Here is a 16,797-nt window from a genome sequence, read left to right as displayed (position 1 = left end):
TGCTGGGGAGCAGAGCGAGGCAGGGCTGGCCTGCACAGCCCGGAGAGGCCGTGGGCATCCTGCGGGCACACGGCCAGGGCTCAGGAGTGGCCCCAAGAATTGCTCTGACCCCGTTGAGGAGGGCAGGATGTGGCTGGGCAGCCCTGGAGCCAGGTGGGGATGGCACAGGGACCCCCAGCCCCCAGGGACCCCCAGCCCCCAGGGACCCCCAGCCCCAGGGACCTGGCATCCCCCCAGCTCCGTCCCCAGCCCCCCCTGCAGTGCCAGGAGCTGCAGGACACAGCCACAGCTCCAGGATTGTCCCCATGGCCACAGGACCCCAGGGGCTCAGCCCAGGACCCGCAGCCTCCCCAAAGCCCCCCTACATCCATGGGTGCACTGCCTGCACCCCAAACCCCTCCGCACCCCAAACCCCACAGCCCCACAGCCCTGGGGGGCCTCTCAGCTTCCCAGGAGCCAAGGGGGAGGCTGGGGGAGCTGCAGCGTGCGGCTGACACCCAGTGGCCCCTCCAACCCCACCCCAGGGTGCTGGATGTGCCGGGAGCCCCCAGCCCCGGCCCCGCAGGAGGAAGCAGGCACGGGTAAAGTGCAGACACTTTAATGGGAGCCGCTCCCCGGCACGGCCGCAGGAGCAGCGGACGGGAGGAGAAATCCAGCCGGGCGAGGGGCTCGGCGGGACGCGGCCCCCCCGGGGGCTGACCCCGGCAGCGGGGTGCAGGGGCAGGGCCGCCACGCTCCACACCCCAAAACTGGCATTAGGCACTGAAGGTCCCGCACCCGTGTGCGTGTGGGGCCGCGCGTCCCAGCAGCAGCAGCACCTTGTCCAGTGTCACTTGTCACCACGGACGGGCGCCACGGGGGACGCCACGCAGCCACGCAGCCCCCCCGGTGCAAGAGAAGGGCTGGGCTGCCATCGGGGGTCCCCAGCCCCATTTTCGGCTAAGACACGTGCTGGGCAGGCCGGGGGGGTTGGCCGCAGGCACCCGCACAGTGAGGAGGAGGCACGGCGAGGAGGGGACGGAGAGGCTGGCGGGACCCCCAGCACGGGCATCCCTCCCCCGGGGTGGGGGGGCTCCAGCCGGGATTTTGGCACAGCCCCGGGGGGCGGCACCACGGAGCAGCGGCCCCTCTGCTGACGGGCCCCTAGAAGACGTAGATCTTGTCCCGCTGGACGCAGTCCAAGTCATCGTCCAGCGTCAGCAGCACCTGTGGAGAGGGCAGCGGAGGGGCCGTGGGCAGGGTGGGGGGCTGGCCCCCCCCCTGGCTGAGCCCCCCGGGGTCCCGTGGCTGCGGGGAGGGCAGCACCTACCAGGAAGGAGCCGAACATGGCGATGGAGGAGAGGAAGTGCCAGATGTCGTGGTCGTCGAAGAAGTCGAGCAGGATGCAGTCGCGGTTGTGCTCCCGGGACTCGGCTGGGGTTTTCTATGAGGGACGGGGCGAGCTGTCACCCTGCCCACCCCGCTGCCACCCCTTGCCCCCCACCCAGCCACCTACCTGCCAGGTGCTGAGCCCCTGGAAGAAGAAGAAGAGGGCGAAGCCCCAGACCACGGAGGTGCCGATAATGCAGAGCAGGGGGATGAGCTTGATGCGCTCGCCGCTGCGGAGCTGGAGGAGAGGTTGGGGTCAGCACGCAGGGGGCACCCGGCAGCACGGATGGGCAGCCTCTGGCTGAGCACCCCCAAAACGCCCGCCCCCGGTGCCCTCCCCGCACGGGCTCCGCTCGCACCTTCATGATGATGTAGAAGGCGAAGTAGAGGAGCAGGTTGCAGATGCCGATGGCCAGCAGGTAGGAAGCAAAGTCATTGGGGTGGACAATGAGGCCGTAGGCAGCGCTGGGGAGGCAGGGACAGGCAGCGGGGTCAGCTCAGCCTGCGGTGTCCCCCCCCCCGTGCCCTGCTGTCCCCCGGGACCTGCTGGCAGCTCCCCCAGGGGATGGGGCGGTGCAGGGGGACGCTGCGGTGCCGCGGGTGCAGGGGCCGTGCTCAGCCCACAGCTGCCACGAGCTGGGTGTCCTCAGCCCCGGGGGCTGGCTTGGGGCCGGGGGGGAGCAGGGCAGGGGCAGCAGCGGGGATGGGGGGGTCTGGGTGTGGAGGAAGCAGCGTGGGGGCCCGGCTCTGCACTCACAGCGACCAGTTGATGATGTTCCCCATGACCAAGAGCACCATTCGGTCCTGCCAAGGGAGAGGAGACGGGGTGAGGAGAGGGCCTGGGGGGCACCCGGCCAGGCTGGGGGGGGGTCTGCGGCGTGCCAGCTCTCAGCACAGCCCCAGGCTGGTGGCCAGCAAGCTCGCGGGCAGCGACGTCCCTTCCCCTCCCGTCACTCACCACGTACATGGGCCCGCTGCACTGCCGGACGCAGTCCGTGTACAGCACGTGCAGGATCCTGCGCAGGATGCCCGAGTCTGTGGGGACAGGGGAGGTAGAGATGGGGGTCCCGGAGGTACTGCTGGGGGTCCCAGAGCTGCCCCCTGCCCGTCCCAGCCCTGCCAGCCCCCAGGTAAACCCTCACCAAGCTTCCAGCGCCCCATGTAGTAGAGCTGGGTGCTGAGCAGGAGGGTGGCCACGATGTGGATGACGGAGAAGACGATCCAGAAGGCCATGTTCCCTTTGCCAAACACCTGGGGGGGGAGACAAAAGCGGTCAGGGGGCTGGCGAGTGGCCACCCCGAGCCGTGCCCGGCCCCGCCGCGCTCCTGCACTCACGACGCCGACGACGGAGAAGAAGATGACGACGGCCAGGCAGGCGTAGGCGCTGTAGGCGCTGGCGTTGATGTCGGGGTGCCGCTTCTGGTACAGCTTCAGCATGCAGAGCCCGGCGATCATGTACATGAAGGAGGTGTCTGCGGGACGGCAGCGGTCAGGGGGGCTGCGTGGGGGCTGCCCCCAGCATGGTGCCGGGGCGGCACTCACCGAACTGGAAGTTGGTGTAGTTGGGGCAGACGTGGTAGCAGGCGCTGAGCAGCCCCTCCATCATCAGGGCCGTGCCCATGGCGTAGAAGAGCCCGAAGTGCTTGGGGATGCCGCACTCCTGGGGGGGCAGAGGGGAGGGGAAGGGGTGCTCAGGGACGCCGAGACGCCCCCGGGAGCAGAGCCCCGCGGCCGTGTGTCCCCTACCAGCGCGTGCGTGTCGTTGCGCATCAGCGCCCGGTTGTAGTTGATCTCCCGCTGCAGGATGATGAGCAGGAAGAGCAGCCCCAGCAGGACGTAGCCCAGGTTGCTGAGGATGTTGTTGAAGGCGCTGCGGGAAAAGGGCCAGCCCCTCAGCACCCCGGGACCCCCCCCCTTCACTGCCCACCCCCCATGGCCCTGCCCCACGCCCGCCGCCCTGACCTGAGGTTCCCCAGCGGGTGGGCGCACAGAAAGTTGTAGTAGCAGATGTCCTGGTTGCCCGTCACGTTCACCACCTGCAGGCACAGCACAGTGAGAGCAGGAGGTGGCAGGGAGAGGACATGGGGGGACGCCCCGGGGACATGGGGACGTTCCCATCATGGTTTGGGACAGCTCCCCGGGTCGGGCACCCCGACCCCGCTCACCGTCTGGTAGGTGATGACCAGCTGGATGACCGGCAGGGCGTAGAAGACGGCGATGGTGGCGATGTTCCTGGGGGGGCACAGCGGTGTCGCCAGGGTGCCCATTGGGGACACCGTGGGGTCACCGTCCCGATCCCCCCCACTCTATCCTCTCCTCACCAGAAGTAGATCTGGTATTTCTTCCGCAGCACCCGCTTGTCCTTGCGGGCCAGGTCGGCCACGCAGAGGTATTGCTGCAAGGAGAGGCAGGGTCGGAGCGGGGCAGGGCTGGGCGCCCCGGCACGGCCCCGCACAGCCCCGACGGGGACGCACCTTGGTGCGGATGACGTTCTTGTCGTAGTCGATGTCGGCCAGCGTGTCGTAGTCGTCCTCCTCCACCGAGCTCAGCGAGTCCAGGCGGGGCCGGCCGGCCACGTTCTCCAGCGACCGCTCCCCTGCGCCAGAGCCGGGGGGTGAGCGGTGATGGGGGCACCCCACGGGGCCAAGTCCCCCTCGCCAACACCAATCACCCCCAATTACACCCGCGCCCCCCCTTCTAGCTCAGCCAGGGCCTGCCCCAGGATTTGGCCGCACCGGGCGGGCCCTGTGCCGTGCGGGGCTGGGGCAGAGCGGCTGCGGGCACGGCGGGGGCTGCGCCCGGGGCAAAGCTCGGGGCAGGGCAGATTGGCTCGATTGGACCGCCCCTGCTCGGCACCAACATCTACCCATAGCAATGCACAGCTGCCTCATCGGGGCCGAGGGGATGCGCCGCTTGAACTGCTCCTGCCCTTCAAAGGAAAGCGAGAGTTACCGGGGCAGGACGGGGGGGACCCAGCGCAGCTCCCGGCACATCGCCAGCCGGCGGTGCCCACCCCAAGACCCCACCTCGGGCTGTCAGGGAGGGACAGGGGCTGCCAGGGGACGGAGAGAGGCAGAGCTGAGCTGCCAGCAGTCGGTGCCCTCGAGGCAGCCCTGGCACGTGGGCTCCGTGGTGTGGCACGGCGCAGGACTCACCCACGTATCCGTAGGAGACCTCTGCAGAGCCCAAGCTGCCCGAGGCGGCCTCGGTGCTGCCGGAGGAGCCGTTCTCTGCGGGGAGGGACAGGGTGGGCATGCGGCACGGCCACCGGGCCCCATGGGTGGGGAGGTGAGGGGCAGCAGGCAGCACTCACCGAAGGAGCCGTAACCGTAGGTGTCGTAGGGGACGTGCCCCAGGAAGGAGTCGGGGATGCTGCGGGAGTGCCCTGCAGGACAGGAGGGGATGCACAGCCCCATCAGTGGGGGGCAGCCACCGGCAGCACCCCCAGCACGGGGCCGTGCAGCCGATGGGAGCGGGGCAGTGCCCTGCGCCTCTGCCTGCAGCTGGGGGCACGGCGCGGGCAGCAGCTCACAGCCACGGACAGAGCAAACGCTGGCACCTACCCAGTAAAGATGCTGGGAGTCGCCAGAAAGTCATGGAAAAAGAGAGAGAGACCCAGTCAGGTGCCCAAGCCCCAGCTCAGCTGCGTCAGCCCCAGAGAGGAGAAGAAACCAAACCCCAGGACGTTCCCATCCCTGCTCTTTGGCCTCACTTGAAAGGCAGAAAAAACCACCAGCCCCAGGGACATCCGTCCCCTCGCTGCCACCCCGAATACCTGTGTCCAGGCTGGGTGAGTCCATGGCTGCCAGGAGCCCCTTCCTCTTCTGCTGCCTGCCAAAGGGAGCGGCTGTGAGCGGCACCGCAGGGCGCCCACAGGTGGCACCGCACCGTGGGGCACGGACAGGGGCTCGGGGAGGGGACGGGGGGGGCCACAAGGGTTGGGGGCTCACCGGCAGCTCTCCCAGCAGGCGATGAGCAGCGTGAGGACGTAGAAGGAGAGGAAGATGCCCAGGCAGAAGAGCATGCTGCTCACGTACGCCTCCGCTGCGCACAGAGCCGGGACGAGGCTCAGGGCGAGCGGTGGCCCCGGGGACCTGTCCCGGGGTCCCCCCCAGCACCCCGCAGCCCCCAGCCCTTATCGGCGTCCGGAGCAGGCTCCCACCCAGGCTTACAGGTTATGGCAGGGGACACCATCACCTCCAGCATCTTCTGCCGGTTGTGCTGATCCACGGGCTCATCTGCAGGAGGCACGGGCAGCCCTCAGCTCTGCGGGGCGGGGGTCAGCCCCGTGCCCAGCACCAGACCCCGCAGCAGCAAGGCTCCCCCCGCCAGGCACCCACCTGGGGAGGTGTGTTTGGACAGGGGGTAGTAGGGCAGAGCCCCCCCGCACGCCTCGTCCTCCGTCTTCACCACCACCACCACGTAGAAGCTGTTGCTGGGGAAATCCTTCTTCTGCCACGGCGAGAGAGACGAGGGTCAGCAGCACCGGGGGGGGACGTGTGGGTCCCTGTGGGGCTGAGCCCCACGGCCGGGGCCTGTCCCCATGCCCAGTGTCCCCGGCCCCGCGCCCACCTGCACGGTGATGGCTGCCTTCTTGGTCATGGTCTGGTACATGCCGATGAAGGCCACGTTGTTGTCCAGGTCATAGACGGGGCACTGCGGGGTGCGAGGAGCCGTCAGCCCCGCGGGTCCCCTCGGGGGGAGTCCCCAGAACCCAAACCTACCAGGATGTCCTGGATGGAGATGACGGAGCAGGGGAAAGCCATGGCCGAGGTCACCTTCACGATCACCGAGTCCACTCCCTTGGGGAACTCGTACTTGAAGTACTGGGGGGAGAGGGGCACGTCACCACCCGTGCCGCTCCCCACGGTGCGGACCCCCTGCCCGGCCAGCCCGGCCCCTCACCTGCGGCTGCGACGCCGTGGCATTGAAGGTGAAGGCTTCATTGGTCCTGGGGAGAGCGGGGAAGGAGGGATGAGGGCCGGCCGGGGCAGCATCCACCCGGGGAGGGAGCGGGCAGGGGGCCGGGGCCGTGCCCCTCACCGCAGCACGAAGTTCTCCACGCGGGTGACGCGCAGCTGGTAGGAGGCGTTGAGGGACAGCGTGGAGACGTCCACGTAGAAGTGCTGGGTCTCCACCTCCGCCTTGCTCTGCGGCTGGCACAGCGTGCGGCTCACCTCCTGGTACGCGTACTTCCTCTGGTACCTGGGGCAGGCAGACCCCGCCGTGCCGTGCCGTGCCACACACCCCTGCCCACCCCGTGCCCGCGGGGGACCCCCGCCCGGGGCTCCCGAGCCCCCCCAGCACTCACAGGCCCCGTAGGATGAGCGGCACCTGGAACGAGACCACCGCCTCCTTCTGCCTCACCACGAAGAGCACGGGCAGGTCCTTGTGGTCGGACAGGACGTTCACCGACACCCGGACTCCCTCTGTCTGCGGGGACAGCGCGGAGGCGACGCTGTGGCCGGGCAGCGGCGCCCCGCTGGGTGGACTTTGCTCGCAGACACGTTGGCCCCGTGCTGATGGGGGGGGTGTGGGACGCGGGGACTGGGCTCTGCCACCACCCGGGGCTGGGTGACGGGGGGCTGCACGGCCAGGGGGTGGTGGGGGCACTGCCTCGGGGTGAACTCAGGGTGCCCAAATGGGGAACGTGGACCAAAAGGGGGAACACAGCCCAAAAACAGGAACACAGCCCAAAAATAGGAACACAGCCCAAAAGGGGGGATGCAGCCCAAAAATAGGAACACAGCTCAAAAGGGGGGATGCAGCCCAAAAGGGGGGACACAGCCCAACAAGGGGAGCACAGACCAAGAAGGGGAACACACCGCAACAAGGGGAACACCCCAAAAATGGGAACGCACCGCAACAAGGGGAACACGGCCCAACAAGGGGAACACCCCAAAACCAGGAACACACCACCAAAAGGGGCCCCGCTCCCCCAAAAGGCCCCCGTGCCCCCCCCGTGCCCGGCGCCCCGCTCACCCTGTTGCGCAGCACGGTGTGGTTGAAGGCGTAGATGTTGAGCAGGTCGGCGTCCACCCAGTCCGAGTAGGTCCTGTCGAAGGTGGCCTCCTTCTCCTGCACCCGCCGGCCCTGCTGGGGCTGGGGCTGGGGCTGGGGCAGGGCTGGCAGCGGGGTGAGCGCCCAGAGCAGCAGCGCCCAGGCCAGCAGGGCGGGGGGCATCCCGCCAGCATCCCCGGGGGCACCGGGAGGGCACCGCGACGGGACGGGGGCAGCGGGGGGGGGGCACGGCGGGGTCAGCCGGGGCGCAGCGGGGAGCGCGGAGCCATGGCGCGGGGGGGCGAGGAGCTGCTGGGGCCGGTGCCCGGTGCTCGGTGCTCGGTGCCCGGTCCCGGTGCCGGTGCCGCCGCCCGGCGGTAAACACGTCCCGGCGGTGACGTCAGGGCCGGGCGGGGAAGTGACGCCGACCGGGGGCGGCCCCGGAGCCACCGTGGTTGGGGGGGGGCGGTGGGGGGGGGAGCGGAGCCCCGGGACGGGCACAGGGACACGGCGCGGGGCAGCCCCCGGGGAACCCCATCACCGCCGGGGCTGCTCTTGGATACCCCGGGCTGAAATATCCCGGTCCTAAACGCCCTGCTCCTAAATGCGCCCTGCTCCTAATTGTGCCCTGCTCCTAAATATCCCCTGATCCTAAAAGTCCTGTTCCTCAATGTCCCCTCATCTTCACCATCCTGTTCCTAAACAGCCCCTGTTCCTCAACACCTCCCCCTTTAAATATCCCAATCCTAAACATCTCCTGTTCCTAACCACCCTGTTCCCATATCTCCCCCCAGCTCCCCCTCCCCTGGGCTGCAGCCCCCAGCCTCCTGCCCCACATCTGCCCCCACCATTACAGTGCTCGCTGCCCCCCAGGTGAGGGGCTCCCCGCTCCCCATGGGTGTGAGGCCGGGGCAGAGCCGCAGCTCACGCCCGACTCCTGGCCAAATCCTGCCGCTGCTGGCACGCCTCGGAGGTCGATGAGTGCTGAGCGTTCCCCATTCATCTCAGGGCTTGGGAGTGAATCAGAGCCAGGAGCAGCCAGCTGAGAGATGCTGTCCAGGGCCAGACAGCCGGTTACCTGCACCTGCAGAACAGCATTCAGAGCTTCGGGTACCCAAACTCTGCATCGCTTGGAAACGGTGGTGAAAAGAGAGGAAAACGAACAAACAAACAGAAACCAGACTGGCAATAAGAATGGATACTAAATGAGAAGCGAGGATCCAGACGAGCACGACTCCAAATACCCACGGGAGGGAAGGCTGCGGGTTTACCTGGGAGAGGCCCCCCTGGGGAGGCTCCCCCCGACCCTGCAGCACCCCACAGCTGGTCCACGGCCCAGCAGCAGCAACGGGACACAGGAGGCAGCCGACAGGGAGCGGGAGACACAGGCGCACACACACACACAGCAACACGTTGGGGTGAAACATTTACATTTATATTGAAATATGCACTAGACAGAGTGAGTTCTACCAGTTGATGCTTTTTTTTTTTTTTTTTTTTTGCCAAAGCAGAATCACAATTCCCACCCGGGAAGGTTCAAGTCAGTGAGCAGACACAGAGCAGTGCCCCCGAGCAGGTGGGGAGGTCCCCACCATGTGCCTGGAGTGTCACCCCCTCCTCCCCAACAAGTCCCCAGGCACCCTTTTCCGTCCTTTCACATCTTTTCTCTTGGCTGCAATAAATAGGGAACTGGCAGTGCTCGCAGGCCACTGTACAGACAAGACACCAGGCTTCAGCACAGAACTGAAAAATGCAACTGGATTGTTTACAAAAGGAAAGAGCCCCAAAGGGCCGGTTCTTCCACAGCCAACCATTAACAATGAAATAATTCATGCTGGCCAGGCTGGGGCAGCCCAGCCCAGCCCCGATCCCAAGGGACATCGGTCACCCAAAGCTGCAACTGAAGCTTTTCTATGCGTCCTTTGGCGAGGCACTCATTTTTTTTTTAATATTTGCTCAGTGAGGAGGCAGAATCCCTCCTTGCCCTCACACAAAACATCTCAATTTTGCGCGGGACAGTTTCTTACTAGACAGCCCCAAGCACAGCTAAAGTCTCCTAGGAAAAAAAAAAAAAAAAGCTGTCCTTCCTCTCCTTGTGCAGCATCAGCACCCATCAGCGAGGGTTAAGGCAGCCGAGGAGGAGGGCTGCGAACACCAAAACAAGCACAGAGCGTGGCACCTGAGCAAGCCAAGCCTAAGCAGAGCTGTCCTCAGTCACGTTGCAGAGGAGCCACGAACCTGCCCAACCTCTCTCGTTCCACCCAGCGCCCTGCCAAGAGCAGCTGACTCACCGCCGGACACGGCCGCAGTTGAGGAGTTAACTTTTTATTGGAAGGACACATTCCTGGGCAGCGTCTCTTTAACCAGCTGCAGGGACAGCAGGGAGGGAAGCAGGGATGCATAGATTAAACTATCACACTGCCTTTCTATAAAAGCCTAGAAAGCTGGAAAGCTCGCAGGGAGCAGGGCGCTTTGTCCCGTCTCCCTAGGGGTGTGTGTGTGGAGGGGGGGGTCAATAAATCTTTTCCCCAAGAATCCTCCACTGCGATGGATTTTCAAGGCTGGATTTCACACTGCTTCCTACACCAGCTTCTCCAGCAAGCATCTAATCAGAAGCGTGAACACCTTTATCTTAAAGCCTGCTCTGCAAGGCAGCAGGGCTACAGAGTGCATAGGCTGAGCGGGGCCTGGGGAGCAGCGCGTTCCTGGCCTGGCCCATGGGGGTGAGACAATCATCCTCCTTCTACTACGGCACTCCAACACTTTTTACTTTTATTTCGGGGAATTGGAAAGCTTCATCCTTCCTTCATCTGTGTGTAGATCACATATACTGGAAACAAAACACACACTATGCATGCAATCCAGGCAGAAATCCTGCTATGATCAAATCTACAGGAAGAGGGGAATGTAGTGGGGACATAAAAGTATTCCTTAATGCTAGATTATAGACTGCATTAAACACCAGCACCCTTTATTATAAAAAAGGGCCAACAGACTATATACAGTACCTATGTACTTTCATTGCAGCAGGGCACAGCAAGCAACCTGGACACCTAAACACCCCTCAGTAAGCACACAGCATGGAGCGCCCGCTAAAAAGCCATCGGTTCCTCTCCCATTTACCTGCCGGGAGGAGCGTGTCTGGCTGCAGATCCCTCTCACGCCCCGAGAGGAGCAGGGATCTGCGCTGGCAGCCACCACAGCACGGATCTCTGATGTCTGCACAGCGCTGCCATGCTCCAGCTCCAGCAGGTAAGCTGAGGAAGAACAGACTTGAGTTAAAATTACTTTATTTGCGAGTATATTTAGCTATTCGCCTAGGGCTCTGCGTTTAGGGTCCAAAACGGTTTCTTTTTGAAAAAGAGAAGCTTTCACTTGTAGATGAAAGGCTGTTTTCATACCACCACTAGTAGACTATAACCAGCTCTCATAACAACAACAAAAAGAAGTCCCACCTACTTGCAGCCCCTGGAAGAGGGCGCTCGCTGCACTGGCTCCCTTGCCTGGAGGTGAGCCGCGTCCAGGGCAGGAAGAGGCTACACCCTGGCTTCGCTTTTTACTGTAAGAGGCTGTAGTTGCTTGAATAAAGTGTTTATACAAGTAAAACAGAAGCAATAAAGAAATATACACCTTGGAATCTGTAAAGCTTCAGACTGATTTAGGCCTTGCAAAAAGGGGTTATTCATATGGGTTTTCTTAATAAAAAAAAAAAAAAAGGATGTAACAGTCATACTTAAAAAAAAAAAAAAAAAAGAAAAGAATGATGAACAGCACTGTAGAGAGCCCTGTAGCACAGGCAACTCAAAGGAATGAAATGTCAGTTCTATAGGAGCGAGGACGTAACTACCTTCTGTGATATTAACCGGATAATTAAAAATCCTAAACTGAACAACTGTTAGAAGGCAGCAACACCATACACGGACAGGAGCAGAGAACAGGACAGCCAGCAGCACCTGAACAAGGCTGCCCACAGGGAAGCTGCATGGAATGAAGTGTGCCCCAGCATGGTGAAGCAAGCACGAGCACAAGCACCTGGGAGTGTGACATGCGTTCAGCTAACAGTTTGTCTCGTTACACTTCTCAATTCCAGTTTCATGCTGCTTCAGAAATAAGGAGTGGGAAAGCGACACGTGTCGCCTAACCCCCCAGTGGGAAAAAAAAGGAAAAAAGGAAAGAACGGAAATATTATTAGAAGGTGGGACTGAGACTGAAAAATGCATCTGTTCTGTTATTAGCAAGTGGAAGGCAATTCTCGTTCCCAGGCTAATACACAGAGCACAACCCCTACAGCCAGGAACGGTGAGCCAGGAGCTGTGCATGGGCTGTCAGAGACAGGCTAAAAGGTTCTAGGACAACCACAGAGCAACAAGACGTGGGAGGGGCACAGAGTGACAGTCCTGTTCTCATTTTAAATGAGGAATGGTTTAAAAGAAAAACTCTTCTTCAGCTAATCTCCTCCTGCAATAAAACCAACCAAGCCGGCCCTCATATGTACAAGACCAGTTAAACATCAGCCTTCCCCCTCAAAACACTAGGTACGAGCATCCGTAACATTCTACAATGGAAAGTGCTTTAAGAAAGAAGGATTCTGTAGTGCCAGTGACAGAACTGATCTGATGGGCTGGAGGATGTGAACACTGACGTCAGCTGATCAGGCCAGAGCAGCTCGTTTCTCCTCAGGGGTCTCCTCCAGTAGCTGCATGATCAGTTCGTGGAGGGGTTTGCAGATCTTGGCGTAGCCCCCTCCCGTCAGGTGCAGGAAATCAAACATGTCGTGGTAGGAGATGGTGCCATCCGAGTGCACGAAGCCGGCGTCTACATCCAGCAGCTGCACGTTGGGCAGTTTGGGGAGGGAGGCTTTTAGCAGATGGTTCACCTTGGCATTCTTCTGCCGCAGAGGGTTTGGCTTCTCTCCACGAGGTAGCAGGCCCTGAGACGAGAGAGAGGCAGTGAGGAGCTTTCACACGGTAATGATTTCCCCGTCAATTCAGGCATCCTTTCAGGATTTAGGATGTCTGTGACAGAGGGATCTCATTCCTTCAATCAGCCCATTCAGATCCAATTTTAAATGCAACTGCTGATGAGCTATAAGCACAACTGGCAGGGCACTTGCTTTTCTTGCTTTTTTTAAAGCTATCAGCTTGTGCTCTCTCCAAAAGCTTTCAGCAGTGCACTGAATGCCTCTGCTAAGCTTCTCAGTGGGACAGCCCCCAGCCGACCTGTTAAAACAAGGAGGCAAACCAAGACTTCCAAATCCCAGCTCTGATCTGGGCACTTCTATCCCTCACAGGACTTCTTCGACAACATCACTAAGCGGGGCAGCAATGCTGCTAGTGGGAACGATCACACCCACCTCTGGTGGAGCTGAGCTTCTGCAGAGCCAGGCGAGGCAGGGGAGGCACGGACAGAGCAGAAGATAAATGCAGCGAGTGCCCTCCCCCACCACCACCCTTCCCAGTATCACCCAGACACAGCGCAGAGAACACAGGGCCTCCTCACAGCGCTTTGTTTTCGCAGCTCTCCACGAGACATACCAGCACAATAACTTTGGCCTGTGGCTGCTGGGTATTTATCAGGCGCACGATAGCCTCGATTCCGCCTGCGACTTCTTCGGCTGTGTTTTCGTGATTATTTGTTCCAACCCAAACAACAATGACCTGCGAGGAGAAGAAATGTTTGCAACCTTTTCAGAACAAGTTGTAAGACTCTTGCTGACCCTGATAACCCTGTATAAACATCAGCTGTGACCAGCAAGCTCGGTTAAGAATGTTTAAGTATAAACCCACATCGCGAGAGGTCTTCAGCTGTCAGTTATGCTGACTTTTGCACAGTATCTCACAAGCCTCTGTCCAGACAAACCAGGATTACTGAAAGTTTTCTGTTCAGCCTAGGAGATGTCCGAGTCCACCCCATCCCACAGAGCCAACACACTGCAGGAGCCTGCACTGGTTGAAAAGGAGATAACATTCACACAGCACGTGCTCCTTCAGGACAGGGACAATCGTGCAGCTCAGCTTCTTTAAGGAAAGATTAAATGCTGTTAAATAACAGAAATATGAGTGCGCTGCCTTCCTAGGCACACGCTGCAGCACTGCCTTGCACCACAGCACCGTGGTGGGCTGCTCGGTGCCTTCAGCAAAGGAGTCCAGCTCAGGTGCAGAGTCCGAAGCTGTTCCTCGCTCCATGTTCTGAACATCTTTGCTGGCTTTCTGTCAAAGATTTCACCATCCCCACCTAGAGGCTGAGAGTACTCAGGCCTGAGACACGCTGCAATCCAGCCTGCACCTAGCGATAGTAAATAACAGGCCTGATCGCCATCTGTGCTGGGGCTGTGAGGCCGTGTCTCCTAAAGACTCCTCTGCTATTTGCACACTCAGCAGCAAAACCCGTGTGTGTGAGAGCACGGCCCTGTTCCCAAACACTTCTGGTTTAGCCAAACACATCTCAGCACTTTGTGCATGCTTCGTGCTGGCAGTTGTTCAAACAAAAAGGTCTCTTAGGAGTTAACAGCTCCCTGGGCTGTGCACCGGTGACGTCTCCTCTGAGTCAGCACACGGCTGCCCGCCTGGCGCCCCGGTCGTACCTTCGGTTTAATGTTCTCCAGCTCACCGTTCTTCAGTCTCCATAGAACGTGGCCGGTGGTGTCCCCACCGATCCCAAAATTCAGTGCGTGGAGTGGTGAGAAGAGCTCTCGCCAGATCTGCAAGCAGAGAGCAGTTTCCTATTTCAGAGGAGCAGCCTGATAGTGACAGAGACACTGCACGGACACGCGATGCTGTCAGTGACACTGGAAGGAGCAGGGAGACACCCCAAAACTCACTTCCAGAAAGGGCATTTAAGCACGGGACAGGGCTTTGCTGCAAGGTCCGGAAGAGGTGGAAAGGCTGGTGTTCACTCAGTCCTGGCACAAAGGAAGGGGAATTTCTCTCAAACAGCTACTTGGTGTCAGGAACAGAGCGCTGAGCTGCTGCAGACTGCGGTGTCCCTACCTCAGTTAACGACACAACTCCTGAAGGTGTCTAGGAGCTGAAGAAATCCCTTCTATTGCCAGGTAACAGAACTAAAAAACCCTGGAGCACACTGGGAAGCAGCTCTCAAAAAAGTAACTCAGCTACGGCCACCGTGGAGCAGCAAATCTCTCCCTTTGCTCCCCTACCCTAGTTTTAGGGATTAAGGAAACGCACAAAACCTGGCCAGTGCCTTCAACAAAATTCCCTTCTCAGGGCATCTCTAACGCCTTCCCTTTGGCACCAGAAAATTGGGTTCATGCACACAGCACGCTGAGGGTTAAACATGCCCCAGCCAGGACACACCTACAGAGATTTCACCCTCGGGAGTTTGGAACCAGAGGTCCACGGAAGGAGCGAAGGGCTGTGTCTGCGTGGCCAAGGGGAGGCCGTCATTAATTGCTTCAGAGCAGGACTGCAAACGGCCCCAGATAAACCAGGGAGACTTTGTACGGGCGTTGGGGAGGGAAGGAAACGGGGCAGAGCAACAGGACAGTGGTAACATCAGAACAGAACAAAGAGCTGTCAGGACCACGCAGGATTACATGCTGCTGGATTAGGATTTCCAGTCCGTGTAGCCCCAAACCACCTTTATCTGTAACCAGTACCTCATACTGCTGCAGCAACTGCACCATGGAGTCACCCACAAAGAGCACGTCGGGTTCCTTGTCTTTGCAGTCCGAGACAAATCTGTTGTGCTGTCAGGAGAAAGCAGCACCGTGTCAGCTCACACTCATCTCACCAGCACCTCTGGTGCTGGAAGGGCCCGAGCAGCTCCCCCTGCCTGCCTCCCACACGCTTCTTTCCCCTGTTAACCCATGAGCACCCCTCCCAGCTGCACCAACCCCAACAGGGACGAGCTCTTGGCTCTGAGAGCAGCATTTTGCCTGCTCTGGGCACTGCCCACACACAGCCACAGGGAGCAGCCTCTGGCTATGCTGCCCTGGCTGCAGGAGGAAGCGCTGCAGCAAGAGGCTGGGGGTGCAGACACTGCGGCTCTGCCCTTTTCAGCTCTGTGCCTGCCTTGTAAAGACACGGGTGGAGCAGAGCAGCGCTTTGCAGGCACAGAGCCCTGGTTTGTGCTTTGTTTAACAAACGGGTCGGCAATTTCTCTCCATTAATGTGTGAAACAGCTTTTTTAATGCTATTTCACACCGTGGCACTCAGGTCAACGCTGCTAATGGCCTGGATTCACCCCTACAGGCAGGTCGCAGCACAGCCTGCGTGCCCCCGGCCCCTCCCCGGGCAGCTCCTGTACCTGCGACATCCACCGGTCGTCCCCCTGGATGTCCTCGGCGGCGTGCGGGACGGCCGCTGGGTTGGAGTCCCCGTGGCTCATCCGGTTCCTGCGGAGAGAAGAGGGCGGGCGGGCGGCACTCAGGGCTGGCCCCGGGGAAATTAAATAAAATAAAATAAAACCAAAAACCCGGGGCCCATCAGACGCATAACGGGCGGTGCGTGACCGTTTAACGGGGGGCTGTGGCCGTTTAACGGACAATTGGTGCCCGTTTAACGGGTTAATTTCTAAATGACAAGGCCGGGCTGCGGGCAGGGCTGTGACGGGAGCCCCCGCTGCCACCTCGCGGCCGAGAACCGCTCCCGAGGACAACCCGGGGCGATTTTGGGGTCAAATCGCGGGGATTCGGGGCCGCCCGGCCCGCACGAGGCGGCGGCGGGCGCAGCGCCAGGCCGCGGGGCGAGGCGGGGCCCGGCCACCGGCACCCAGCGGCGCGGCGGGGCCGGGGCGGCGCCCCCCGGGACACGGCGATTTGGGGCCGGGAGGGGACGGGACGGGACGGGAGGGCAGGGGCCGGTCCCGGCGCGGCGCCGCCCCGCACTCACGGCTCGCCCCGCGACTCCATGGCCGGGCGCCTCCCTCCTGCCTCGGCCCGGGCCCGCTCCGCGCCTGCGCCGCCGCCGCTTCCGCTTCCGCCTGGCAACCACCCCCCGGCGGGGCCGCTTCCGGGCGCGCTACCGGAAGTCCCGCCCCGCGCTCCTGAACGGGGGGGGGGAAGGGAAGCGGGGCGGCGGCGTGACGTCAGCGGGGCGGCGGTGACGTCACCGCGCTGCTTCCGGCGGCCCCCTCAGTGCGGGCGCGGAGCCGCGGGGGCCGCGCGGGTGCGGGCAGGGCCCTGCTGGGGGCCGGGTGCGCCTCACAGCGGGCCCGCAACGCGCCCAGCGCCGCCTGAGAGGTCTCCGGGCTCCAACCGAGCCCAACCGGGCCCAACCGGGGCCGTGTGGGGGCTCTGGGCCCCCCCAAACCCCCTAAACCCGCGCCGCGCGCTCCCGACGCCGCACGGGGGCGCGCTCGGCTCCCGGCCCCGCCCCTCCCCGCGAGGCCACGCCCCTTCCTCCAAACCACGCCCCCATCCGTTAAGCCCCGCCCCTTTCCCCTCAAGCCCCGCCCCTCGCCCAATCACCT

The 16,797-nt window shown here is 61.9% G+C and overlaps 2 protein-coding genes across 8 annotated transcripts; both read right to left on the bottom strand.

Annotated features, from left to right (window-relative positions):
• Positions 1–582: 582 nt before the first annotated feature.
• Positions 583–7,746, bottom strand: SIDT2 (SID1 transmembrane family member 2). Of its 7 annotated transcripts, none has more exons than XM_072027803.1 (28): positions 7,351–7,746; positions 6,680–6,826; positions 6,412–6,573; positions 6,274–6,319; positions 6,093–6,194; positions 5,941–6,024; positions 5,709–5,820; positions 5,541–5,606; positions 5,319–5,412; positions 5,144–5,199; positions 4,932–4,943; positions 4,682–4,753; positions 4,524–4,598; positions 4,235–4,297; positions 3,843–3,964; positions 3,690–3,763; positions 3,534–3,600; positions 3,331–3,404; positions 3,115–3,238; positions 2,911–3,028; positions 2,704–2,840; positions 2,511–2,619; positions 2,327–2,403; positions 2,126–2,172; positions 1,728–1,833; positions 1,496–1,606; positions 1,310–1,423; positions 583–1,206 (listed from the first exon to the last, which is right to left on the bottom strand). In XM_072027803.1, exons 1-28 carry the CDS (start codon positions 7,560–7,562, stop codon positions 1,144–1,146), a joined length of 2,646 nt encoding a protein of 881 aa, XP_071883904.1. In that variant the 5' UTR covers positions 7,563–7,746; the 3' UTR covers positions 583–1,143. The 7 variants fall into 7 exon arrangements, with proteins under 7 accessions (XP_071883904.1, XP_027300227.2, XP_071883905.1 ...); XM_027444426.3 differs by having other exon boundaries at positions 6,680–6,801; positions 7,351–7,744; XM_072027804.1 differs by lacking the exon at positions 4,932–4,943 and having other exon boundaries at positions 7,351–7,745.
• A 1,931-nt stretch (positions 7,747–9,677) lies between these two features.
• PAFAH1B2 (platelet activating factor acetylhydrolase 1b catalytic subunit 2) lies at positions 9,678–16,374 on the bottom strand. The gene is made up of 6 exons (XM_027444425.3): positions 16,218–16,374; positions 15,634–15,721; positions 14,984–15,073; positions 13,952–14,068; positions 12,903–13,025; positions 9,678–12,298 (listed from the first exon to the last, which is right to left on the bottom strand). Exons 1-6 carry the CDS (start codon positions 16,235–16,237, stop codon positions 12,020–12,022), a joined length of 717 nt encoding a protein of 238 aa, XP_027300226.1. The 5' UTR covers positions 16,238–16,374; the 3' UTR covers positions 9,678–12,019.
• Between the last annotated feature and the right edge of the window lie 423 nt (positions 16,375–16,797).

This window comes from Anas platyrhynchos, chromosome 25, assembly GCF_047663525.1.
Source record: "Anas platyrhynchos isolate ZD024472 breed Pekin duck chromosome 25, IASCAAS_PekinDuck_T2T, whole genome shotgun sequence".
NCBI classification, from domain to species: Eukaryota; Metazoa; Chordata; class Aves; order Anseriformes; family Anatidae; genus Anas; species Anas platyrhynchos.
The sequence above is the reverse complement of the archived record's forward strand: the minus strand, read 5'-3'. Positions and strand labels throughout refer to the sequence as shown.

Excerpts from the sequence above, each read along its gene's own strand:
- SIDT2 (XM_072027803.1), bottom strand. The coding sequence starts at position 7,562 with ATGCTGGCGGGATGCCCCCCGCCCTGCTGGCCTGGGCGCTGCTGCTCT. Across the intron at positions 2,841-2,910 it reads CTACACCAACTTCCAGTTCG|ACACCTCCTTCATGTACATG; the intron begins GTGAGTGCCGCC and ends GCCGTCCCGCAG. Across the intron at positions 2,620-2,703 it reads TCTTCTCCGTCGTCGGCGTC|GTGTTTGGCAAAGGGAACAT; the intron begins GTGAGTGCAGGA and ends CTCCCCCCCCAG.
- PAFAH1B2 (XM_027444425.3), bottom strand. The coding sequence starts at position 16,237 with ATGGAGTCGCGGGGCGAGCC. Across the intron at positions 15,074-15,633 it reads ACGACCGGTGGATGTCGCAG|CACAACAGATTTGTCTCGGA; the intron begins GTACAGGAGCTG and ends TTCTCCTGACAG. Across the intron at positions 14,069-14,983 it reads AGTTGCTGCAGCAGTATGAG|ATCTGGCGAGAGCTCTTCTC; the intron begins GTACTGGTTACA and ends CTCTGCTTGCAG.